The following is an 11993-nucleotide window of genomic DNA, read 5'->3' as shown; positions in this document are numbered from 1 at the left end:
TAATGATATATTTTAATATTAAATATATAATAATAAAATAAAATAATTTCAATCCAAAAAATAAACTAAAATTATAGATAATGTATTATTAATTCTTTAGTCTAAAAAATATGATTATATCATTAATAATATAGATACATATATATTTTATATTTTAGATATATGGGCATATTTTGGTTGGGCGAGTTTGACAAAACCCGAGATCCATCCCGGACCCGCTTGTATACTTGTTATGCCAGGTCTAAACGGGCGGGTTTATACGAGTCCATGTTTAGGTCTAACCAATTGTCATCCCTACAACAATATATATTCGAAAATAGAGTCATATCCAACAACACACCTACCTCTAAGAGCGTAAGCGAGTCAAACTACTTGAGTGTAGCTCGGCCAAAGCTCGACAAGAGCTTGATTTCATTCAGCTCGAATCGAATTCGAGTAGCTCGACTCTTCACTCGAGTCGAGCTCGAGGTTCATATATTTCTATTTGAATAGCTCGCGAGCTACTCAATATATATATTTAAGGATATATATGTAAGGATATATAGCTAAGGGTAGTTTTTCAATGAAATAGAATATTTTCAAACCCTAGAATAAAAGAACCTAACAAAAAAAATCAGTGACCAGCCACACAACATCCTTCATTCGTATCCCAAAGGGCCATCCTCTCTGATTTCATCTCTTCCTTGTCAGATTCCGCCTTCACCAGAAGGGCATCGTGCCACCTTGACAATTCCAAGAACCCATCCTCACTGTTGCTCTATTTGGGTGAGAAAATCCTCAACGAGAAACAGATCGTCCAGCTAGCTTCAAAGAGTGAGCAGAAGAACACCATTAACGTCGTCGTGTTGATGGCTTCCGATGTCACAGTCGCTGAGTTCTGCTTGAACTAGTGAGGAACTGATTGAGCTTTTCTAACACAAAAATTTATGACAATTAAATCTCTCTCAGCTGCTCGATAATACCGTAAGGGAATGAGTAAAATTTTACTATATTATAACATGTACAAGTATAGTTTCACAAAGATTGATATATACAAATTTACTTCAAGCGCAATTATTTAGTAAACTTAAATGATAAGAGAATAATTAATAAACTAAATTAAAATTCAAATAAAAAGATAAAACAAAGACAATATAAATAATTTAAACAATAAATAAACTATTGGTAGGATTTTGGTTTACCTACTCCTTAATTATCTCTAATGATTGAACTTTGATTTTCAAGTCACGTGCTTTTAACGGAATGCTCTAGTCTATCAATATATTATTTCAAGTTATATTGAACTAATTCAACAACATGCAATAACCAAGTGTGATTGTATAATTATTTAACAATCACAAGCACATTGACAAATTGTGAAAACTTCTAGATTTCAATTTTTTGTGTATGGTTATTAACATGTACCTAACCTCATGTGTCTATGCAAGTTGTAAATTCATGGATTATGTTACTCTATCGTGATATAAAATCTTCTCACAGTTTCAATCATAACATATAAAATCACTATGAAGTTAATCATACTCCAAAGATATAATAAAACCGATAACATAATCAAGAATGCTCGAAAATAAATTTAATCTTCAAAAAGAAATCATGTCAAACATGTTCTGGGTAAGATCAACTAAATATAAAGAAATAAAATAAAATTAAGTAAAAAGACAAAAAGCCTTCTATGTGGCTCTTGCTCCTTCTTGAGTTCTCCACGTCCAAGTCCTCCTCGGACAGCTGATGATCGTGGCGGCTCTCCCCTTCTGAAATCTAGGTTTTCTCCCTCTTAAATTCGCCAAGATTCCAGCTTTATGTTATTTCCTATCTCAAAAATCCGCGCACATTCTTTCTTTATTCTGTTGATTGTGTCGTGATTGGGCGATAAAAAATTTCGCCAGGGCAAGCAACACAACAATTTATGTTTTACTTCTGAAAATTAACCTTCTTGAGCTCCAAATCTGCCTCGATAGAGTAGGAGCATTAGCATATCGAGTGGCGTTGCCACCCAATCTCGCAGTAGTTCACAATGTATTCCACGTATCAATACTCTGCAAGTACATGTCGAATCCTTCACATGTACTAAATTTTGAGTCACTGCAGCTTAAACCAAACATTTCTTACGAGGAAAGGCCTACTCAAATTTTGAGCAGACAGGAGAAAAGGCTGCAGAATAAGGTGATAAAGATGGTCAAATTCAAGTTGCTTAACCACTTGGAAGAAGAATCCACTTGGGAGACAGATGCTGATATAAGGAGCCACCACCCGGAGTTGTTCTGTGAGTCTTAATTTCGAGGACAAAATTTTATTTAAGGGATGAAGGATTTGTAACGCCCGAAAATCAGTCCACGTAAACCACATGCATGAAAATTATTTAAATTGATTGTTTATTTTATTCAATTAATTTTAAATGCTTAAATGATATATTTTCTGTGATTGAATGTTTAAATTGCATGATGTCATGAAATCAAGGATTTTACCTGGATATTCGATATTAGGCCGGTGACTGTGAGAAGTGACCGCTGACGACCAAGATGAAAATATTTTTCGATAAAAGTTTTTAAGGCTCGATAATATTATTAAATATGATTAAAATTCTCTAAAATATTGGATTCAAAATTATTTCACAAGTCGAGCCTTATTTTACCCGGGAAGCCCATTTTAGTCAAACGAAGGACTTTTAAAGAACCGAAAGTTATTATTTTTAAAAACGATTTTTGTAAACTTTTATTTTATATTTAATTGGACCTAATGTGCCTAGAATTGATGGGCCTAATTATTCCTTAACTTAAAATCTTAAAAGCCCTAAAATCTAACACACAAATTCGAAAATTATGAAAGCAAACGTAAGTTTCTAAGACTCCTACCAGCAGCCGAAAAACACACACTAAAATTTTCGAAAAATTGGAGGGCAAAAATCCAAGGTGGTTCGTCGTCCGTTCGTTCTTCTCCACAACCCACACCAATGATCGAATATTCAAGCGTTTTTAACGCAAAAACACACTTCTAAACTTTTTTTTTGCACCATTCAAATCATAATATGTGTGTTTTATGTTTTGAAGTATGGAAATTATTTAGATCAAAGTATGCAAAGTTTAAGGGTTTATTTTCAATGTTTTTACGTTTCTATGCACGTATGAGTCATGTTATATGATCTAAGGGACACGCTGCATATATAAGACATTAAGGGATTGGAAAAGGAGTCGTAAATGAAACGAAGGTTGGAACCGAGCATGGCTAAAGAGGACTCGAACCTAGGGTTTTCAAGAGAATTCCATGGGTTCCTTGGGACGACTAGGGGGCTGTTGAGACAGGGGTCCGACCAAGCTGGTCAAAACCCTGTGTAGGAGGCGTCCTAGTGCTAGGAAGATGTAAGGTCTAAAATGCGATAGCGTAATCCAACTGCATACAAATCTATGAAAAATAGAAAATACATAATTAAATCATTTTAATTACATCAATTAAATGTGATAGGCATGTTTACATGTTTAAAATATGATTTCTCTATTAGAATGCATAAAACTATGTTTTAAGGGTTATTCGAGATGCGACCGAGGAACGGAGACCTGGGACTGTAAAGGAAATTTTTTTTAAATGATTATTTTTAATTATTTGATATATGGTATATTTAAAAGGTAATTTTCGAAAATGATATATTTTGATTTTTTTACATGTCGAGTCATATTTTAAATCGGTAATCGATTTTTGACAAAAACATGGACTTTTTTGGAGGCTCGGTTAATATTTTCGAAAACCTTCCCAAACGATATATTTTTCCTACATTCTAAGGGGCCTATTATACTAAGGTTATTGGGCCCAATTATCTACTATTATTTATGTCAAAACTTAATTTTTCCCAAGCCCTAAACTACACAATCACACGCCTAAACACCAAGAGAAACCTAGGGCCAGTGTTTCCCTAGCAGCCACACACGAACACACACCCTACGCCTCCTAGCAATTCACGTCGGGTTTTGAAGGTTAGAACGCAGCAAAGCTTTCCCGTGTCTCCAGCAACATTCCTTCGTATCTAGAATCGAATATTCATGCATGAATCACACAAAAGCACGCCTTATTCCTTCTTTTCTCATCACTCATACTATATTATGTGTAAATATATGTTATTGCATGAAAAATCTATTAAGCATAATGGTATTTTCGTTTTTATGATATATACATGGAAAATTTGATTTTTCTTGCATGATTCTTGATGGAAATTAGTAAAAGATGCGGCTGCCAGGTTAGGGATGGTAGGGGATTAATTTTCAACGGGTTTAAGGACTCTTAGATGCACGGTTAAGGACTGGTAAGGGAGGATGATGGGGCTGTGCGATTTTCGGGTTTAAGGGAACTAGGGTTTCGATTTTGGTTCTTGAAGGGTGCAGGCGCATGCGAGGGATTGGGCAGCATCCATGCGACTTAGGAGGGCTGTGGGGTGGTCCTAGATGGGTTAAGGGGCGGTTGGAGCGAGGACAAGGGCTGTAGGCATCGCGGCTTGGCCGCTTGATCATAGGGTGTGCGAGTGGTGGGCTGCTCGTGCATGGTTCTTTAGGGTTGATTCAGTAGGGTCCTAAGGGGTCGGTCTTGGTCCTAGGAAGGCTGGTCAGGGTCTGGTCTCTATAGTTAAGGGATAGGATCGAAGGAACTCGTGGATGGTTAGAACTAAGGTTTGTTCGAATAAGTGCAGAAAAATTCCAGCAGATTCTAGGCCTTTCCGTGGGTTCTAAACGGCTTGATTTGGGTTGAAAAAGGGTTGGTTAGGTGTTAATAAGCTATGGTAAAATTTTGGTAAAGTTTGGTTAAGATTCGGGTTGATCTGGTTAAAACCGGGATTTCGGTTCAAGTTTTAAAATAAATTACGGAAGTTAGTGACATGGCTCGAGTTTATATCTTATGGTAAGTTTGGATGGATTCGGGTCGAAATGTTAAGGTTCAGGGGTAAAATGGGAAAACTAGGGTTTCAGTAGCAAAACGGTCATTTTACACCTGAAAAATATTAGAAGCCCTGTAAGTGTCCTGAATGCTGTAATAAATTGTAAGGTCCAGAAATTTAATTCATGTAACCAGAATGCATGCAATATAGAATTTTTAATTAAATTATGTGTTTAAATATTTTTATGCATAATTCATGCATGGTAGTAATTATTTCACAAAATTTTAAAAGTTCATGCATTAGGGCTTCTAGTTTCATTTCACGCTCAAACGAGGATCGGAGACCGGAGAATTTTCAGGAAAATTATTTTGCTACATGGGTAATTTTTATTAATTAATATAAGATGTTTTACATGTATTTTTCAAGAAATGTGATTTTTTGGATATTTTACCCGCAGGATTTTAAATTTTTACGGTGCGCAAATTTTATCTAATCAGGAGACTTTTTGAGGGTTTGGTTAATATTTTCAAAAAAAATCTAAACACGAAATATTTCTCGGGAGTATGTTTGAGATTAATGGGACAACTTTTAAGCTTATTGGGCTTAAATATATTTTTTAATGTAACGCCCCAGATTCGACGACTGCACTCACTGTACCAAGACGAGTCTTTCCAACTTGCTTATGTCCTCACTCACACGCACCCTAAGAAACTTCCCAGGAGGTCACCCATCCCAGAATTGCCCCATGTTTAACACGCTTAACTTTGGAGTTCTTATGTGATGAGCTACCGAAAAGAAGATGCACCTTCATGGTATAAGTAGTACATATTAAATCTTTTAAGCCCTCTTCAACTGTACAGTCCATTACATTGAACAGTATCGGAATCCCTCTCCTTCCGATGTAAGATCGGTTCATTCATGTTCCCTCCGTCTAAAAGCCTGCCAGGAGCCGCTCATTGTCCGTGCAATCTCATAGCACCGGCGATCACCCCCCGCCCTCTTCGGCCCCGGGCCTCACATGCCCACCAGCTTCCGCTTGGTTCGTCCCCGAACCACACCGTATTAGAAGAGGTCGGCTCTGATACCAACTGAAACGCCCCAGATTCGACGACTGTCCTCACTGTACCAAGACGAGTCTTTCCAGCGTGCTTATGTCCTCACTCACACGCACCCTAACAAACTTCCCATGAGGTCACCCATCCCAGAATTGTCCCATGTCAAGCACGCTTAACTTTAGAGTTCTTATGTGATGAGCTACCGAAAAGAAAATACACCTTCGTGGTATGAATAGTACATATCAAATTTTTTAAGCCCTCTTCAACTGTACAGTATATTACATTGAACAGTCTCGGAATCCCTCTCCTTCCGATGTAAGATCGGTTCATTCATGTTCCCTCCGCCTAGAAGCCTGCCAGGAGCCGCTCATTGTGCTTGCAACCTCATGGCACCCGCGATCACCCCCTGCCCTCTTCGGCCCCGGGCCTCACATTTAAACTTTTAATTAAACAATTAGGGCCCATTATCTACTTACTAATTAATCATTTAATTATTTTACTAGTGTTACCCTACACCTATTATTCTTCAACAACCGACACACCCCTTCCCCTATTATTCTTCAACAACCGACACACCCCTTCCCCTATTAGACCATGTGGGGTCTGAGACGTGGCTGAGGAAGGCCTGAGTGCTGCTGGTTCCGTCCATAGAGCAGATCGAGCGTGGCTAGGATCGGGATTAAAATGCATTAATGTTATATTTAAAGATTAATTTAAAAGTTATCGATTTAAGACAAATAAAAATATGAAAAAATTCAGGTTGGCTTAAATAATTATTTGGGATATGTTAGAGTCAATAGAATTAAGAAAATGTGGAATTTTACGTCTAAGGGCAAAACAATAATTTTTTGGTTTACAGGGGTAAAATGGTCATTTTGCACTCGGGGGTGAGATTTTGGTCCTGACAGCGCCCTGAGCATATTTTATCATGATTTAAATGTTTATGCATCACGTTCATAATTTTTATGTAATTACGATAAATACGTTGCATGCTTGGTTAAAAGTAAAAATTACGTATATGCATGATTTTATTAAGTGGTGAATATGATGATGTTTTTGAAGGATGAGAGTGGGTTGTGACTGATGATATATATGTATACGATGACATGAGATATGATGAGTTGAGGCCAAGGCTCAGTGGCCGCTGGGCACTGTCTCGGAGAGAGGCTCGGTGAAATAGACATGCCTGTGAAGATGCGGACTACCTGCACCTAGACAGAAAGACCCTATGAAGCTTCTCACTATTTCCCGGGAGTTTTCTTGCCCCCTATTTGTTTGCATAAAAATTCAATAGATGAATAGTCATTCGAGCCACAATTCTTTAGTTTTATTTATTTTCTATCAGACTAAACATAGAAATTCAATCACTGAAGTGTGAAAAAGAATTCTTTTTTGTTTAATGGGAATCCGGGGGTATAACTTCACGATAGAGTTGATACAAAAGTCACAACTAATGAACTGAATTCAATTAAAAAAATGTATACGTTTATGATGACATGAGATGACATGATTTAACACGTATATGCTGATACAATGATACATGCTATGATTATTAACATGTTTTGAAAGGACACGTTTACTTACACGATTTTTACTGCAGACACGAAATGTATGTTGATTATGCTAATTTTCACTGTTGCGTGTTACGTATATATACTTGTTATTACTGGTACAGGTGTGTTGAGTTTTTAGACTCACTAGGCATGTGTGATGCAGGTGAGTTTGATGCAGAGGAGACTGGAGGTGCAGAACTCTGAGTAGGCAGCTCTGGTGCGGTGACATGACCCGAGGACCGCATGTTTTTCGCATTATGATTTACGAGTTTTGAGAGCATACGAACATTTTGCTACGTTGATGATTTTTATACGTTTATGTTTACGTATGATTTTGGACGAGTTTGGTTATTTAAAACTGCGCTATTTTTACTGTCAAATACTTAAGATCATTTTTAAATCTTATATTTTTCTGTAGAGCGCATGCATGCGAAACGTTTAAATGATATTTCGAAAATGCGAGCTTTTAAAAAAAAAATTCCGCACTTTTTAAAACTAATAGACGTTTCAGTTGGTATCAAAGCAAGGTTTCTGTATAGGGTTGTGCCACCGCCAACTTCTACCGCTCAGTCTTCAAGCCCCAGAGGGTTAGCTCACGAATGGCTAGGCGCTGGTGGTCCAGTGGTTCGAGGGAAGGGAAAACCGCAAGGCTTTAGGGAGGAAACGTGAAGAGAGGCGCGACTCGCGTGCAGTAGATGGATGTGGTCGGGTTAGGCTGGCTAGGGCGAGTCCAGGGTGGTCCAGGAGGGTGGTCTGGTCCAAGGTGGCTCGAGAGTTTGGGTGCGATGACATGTTGGGAGAAAAACGGTTCGATCGTGGCTTAGGAAAGAAATAGGATTCGAACCATGGGTCTAGATGGGCTGGTCCGTGGTTCACGAGGGTGAAAAAGGGTCGAGGAAGTGAAGTTTATAATTTGGGAAGAAAATATTAAGTTTGGAATTAATTCGGGTTTAAAACGCTTCACGGTTTAGTAATTAAGTCCTTAAATCGAAAGGCTCAGGTTTACGTCTAAGAAAAATATTAGAAGTCAAATTTAAGCTTTTATGATGGTACGGGATAAGTTCGAATCAATAAAAGTAAGAAAAAGTCAAAATTGAAAAGTTCGAGGTCCATGGGTAAAATGGTCGTTTTACGTCCCGGGTAGTTCGAAAGGTCTGACAGTGTCCCGATGAATCATAATACATGCTAAATGATATTATAAGAATGTGATATTTTATGATATATGCAAAGGTTGTACGATTTTTCTTGAAAAAATATTATTTTACGACTTTTGGAAGAAATCAATATTTTGTAAATAAAAAGAAAAAGAAAAATATTTTGAAAGATGTAAATTGACTGTGACACAGAGAATATAAATGCGGATATCGTAAGAGAAAAGACTCCAGAGGGGGCCCGTTTTGGGAGAAGTTCCCAGAGAGAGCCCAACGATCATATTTTCATATTTGGCTATAGCCCAGTGACGAGAGTTGCTGACGCTCTGTCCCCAGGTACTTTGTATATATAGAATGATGAGTCGACCAGATGATGAATGATAAAGGATAGTCACTTTCAAGGATCAAACTTCACCCAAAATGATATATGATGAGAGAATGGTTTATGATGTTATATGCAAAAATGATTTATGAAAATGATATATGCTTACGAGTTTTTACGCCAATTTATTTTATTAAAAAATATATTTTAAAGCTGCATGTACCTGTATATGTATTATTTTCTACGTATAGTTAGAAGGTGCTGAGTCATTAGACTTACTAGGTTTGAATGTTCGTAGGTGAGGATGATTTTGAGGGAGGCGCTGACGCTTGAGTGGATCGGGTCCTATAGTAAACTCTCGAGAGACATTTATTTTTTCATATTAGTTTAAGATTTAAGATTTAAAAGTAAAAATTTAGAGGATGATTTATTTAAAGATTTTATGTTTATTTCGAAGTTTAGTCGTTGAATTATTTTAAAATTGACGTACGATTTTTTGGTTGACGATTTATGGATTTTTATGCATTTGAGGTTTTAAAATTATTAGTTTTTATGTTGGATGGTTTTGAAGTGAAAAGAAAACATTTATTAAAAAAAATTCCATATTATTTATTTAAATTTTAAAGTTAAAAGTAAGGGACGTTTCACAACCCTATTGAGATTAAAATCTTAGAAATTCCCAAAAACTACAATCTATCTAGAAACAAGCTTCTGACAGTTTACAACTACACAACTCAGTTTAAGTGTAGAAATATTGATTGAGTAAAGCTATGTTGCACAAAGTGATCCTTAAATGATTTGATATAACTATGTAGCATGTGCGAACAACTCGAATAAAGATGAATTGAAGAAGATGTTGAAAGCTTCACAATACTTGTCGATTTAGCAATTTCATTAGTCAAAACATTCGGGTTCCTTGGTCTCTTTATTGGTGTTGGTTCCACTGTTAATAATTTTAAACTGTACACACAATTGTACCGTGTATCCGACATTTATGAGAGAATGTCACGAGTCCATGTCTTCTTTCCCATTATAGTATTGAACAATAAAAATCTCTTGGACACTAAGGCATTGTTTGGTACATAGGATATAATAAGTAAGGGATAAATAGTATAATGATAAATCAAGGATAAATATAATGATAAGATAATATGTTGAATGTTTGGTATGATTTTAACAAGAGTGATTAAATTTATATATTTAATTGTAATGACAAAATTAACCCTATCACAAAAACTTATATTTTATTGTTATCATGATCTTGTAATTGCATATCTCAATTCTTAAATTACGCTATATAATTACGCTAGAGTAATTTTAAATATATATATATATATATTTGTTTGTGTATATATATGTATCTATATATTTGTATATATGTATGTATTTAATAAACATTTAACATTAACTTAAATTCATTTAAATTATTTAAACAAAGAGATACCAAACAACATAGCCAAATTCAAACAATCGCATAATAAAAAAAAATAAAACCAAAGTACGGAATGTAGTACGACAAATCTATGAAAATGCTCACAATCAAAACAAAATAAATCATTGTTTTCAACCATGTTTCTCAAAACATAATTGGTCTAAAATAGAAGATCAATACGTGGTCTAAGAAATAGATATCAAACTCACTCTTTTTTTAAGATTTGCTTGACCAAGGAGTTTCGAGCCTCGTCTGGTAAACTGAAGAAATATGCCAATTTCTTTGGATTCTCCACTAACTTGTCACCTACAAACACCCTCTCATCCACTGTCATTCCTGGAATTGCACTTATAGCATCGAACACATCTTTAGTTGCAACAGGATCATATCCAATTTTTTTTGAGAGCTCATCTATGCTAACATGTGTCATGTCACTGAATTTGTTCATAGCATCGACAATTCGGTCTTCTATTTCAGCACTTCGCTTGCGTTTTTTGCCCACAGATTTCTTACCTGATGTTGCGTCAGAAAAGATAGGGTCTGAGACCAAAATTGAATCAGCATTATCCTCAAACCCATCCAAAAACTTGTCCAACCCCACACCCACTGCACCACCATCAGTATTCCCCAAGTTCAAGTCATCTTCCTGTACGGAATCAGCAAAGCTCTCAGAGCGTTCTCCAGTTGAACGATCGCGTCCAAAAATCTCACACCAATCATTATAATATGGCCAAGACCTATACCGCATCCCATGGACACTGCTGTCCATCTGTGTGGCAAATTACTGAAATTGTTAGGTCATAACTTGTCACAAGAATATACACGAATGTGTAAGTAAAGCAGCTGAATTCGCAAGATATCAGGCTACTGGAATGTACAGTATAATTCTATATTGTACATTCCCCAACTGCCTCCTCCAATTCAGTACTTTTGTTTTTTAATAATTCAGTATAATTCTATACAGAATATGGATATATTCATAGGAGAGCAGAGCACTGAGCCTAAAAATTTGCCTTCCCCAACTGCCCACCTCCAAAGTCCAATCCAAACATTAAAAATTTGTAGAAATTCTACCTTTTTGTTTCCTCTTCTGTTCATCTGTGGCACTGTAAATTACTACAAGCTATTAATTATATAAATATTGATGACAGCAATTAAGTACCACTCTGAATCTTGTCCATTACTTGGCCATCATAAAAAAAATGTGAATCCAAGTCTAGATTGATATACCAGTTGAGTATTTACCTTCTCAAAGAGTTCCCATGCTTCATTTGTGGCGTCAATCATTTTTTCAGTTTCATTCCAACCTATTCCGCTCTTGCTTAACAATGTCATTAATGTACCATGAAACTTTTTCCATACATGAATTTTTGAATTGATATGAGGATTGGCCCGCAAATATGTATTTGGGAATGTCTTTTTCATGGAATCTTCTAAAAAACCCAAATAACCAATTCGGAATCCATTCTCACTCTTCCAGCCGTGATTGACAGCTTCCTTTAATGCTTGAAGGAGAACATCTTCCTCTCTTGTTGTCCACACACGCCTAGTCTTCTCAACTTTTTTTCCCTTGTCATGTCCTTTGCTGCTACTTGTTCTAAACTCCATCTCTACTACAAAAA

At 36.3% G+C, this 11993-nt stretch overlaps 1 protein-coding gene across 1 annotated transcript; it reads right to left on the bottom strand.

Moving 5' to 3' along the window:
• Positions 1-10426: 10426 nt before the first annotated feature.
• On the bottom strand, positions 10427-11980 carry LOC140979608 (uncharacterized). The gene is made up of 2 exons (XM_073445091.1): positions 11617-11980; positions 10427-11140 (listed from the first exon to the last, which is right to left on the bottom strand). The coding sequence occupies exons 1-2, from the start codon at positions 11977-11979 to the stop codon at positions 10577-10579; spliced, it is 927 nt and encodes a 308-aa protein (XP_073301192.1). The 5' UTR covers position 11980; the 3' UTR covers positions 10427-10576.
• Between the last annotated feature and the right edge of the window lie 13 nt (positions 11981-11993).

Source organism: Primulina huaijiensis, chromosome 6, assembly GCF_012295235.1.
Source record: "Primulina huaijiensis isolate GDHJ02 chromosome 6, ASM1229523v2, whole genome shotgun sequence".
In the NCBI taxonomy this organism is placed as follows: Eukaryota; Viridiplantae; Streptophyta; class Magnoliopsida; order Lamiales; family Gesneriaceae; genus Primulina; species Primulina huaijiensis.
The sequence above is the reverse complement of the archived record's forward strand: the minus strand, read 5'-3'. Positions and strand labels throughout refer to the sequence as shown.

What these genes read in the sequence shown, in the direction of transcription:
- LOC140979608 (XM_073445091.1), bottom strand. Translation starts at nt 11,979, where the DNA reads ATGGAGTTTAGAACAAGTAGCAGCAAAGGACATGACAAGGGAAAAAAA. An exon ending in CATGGGAACTCTTTGAGAAG is followed by an intron (nt 11,141 to 11,616) that starts GTAAATACTCAA and finishes TTTGCCACACAG; the next exon opens with ATGGACAGCAGTGTCCATGG.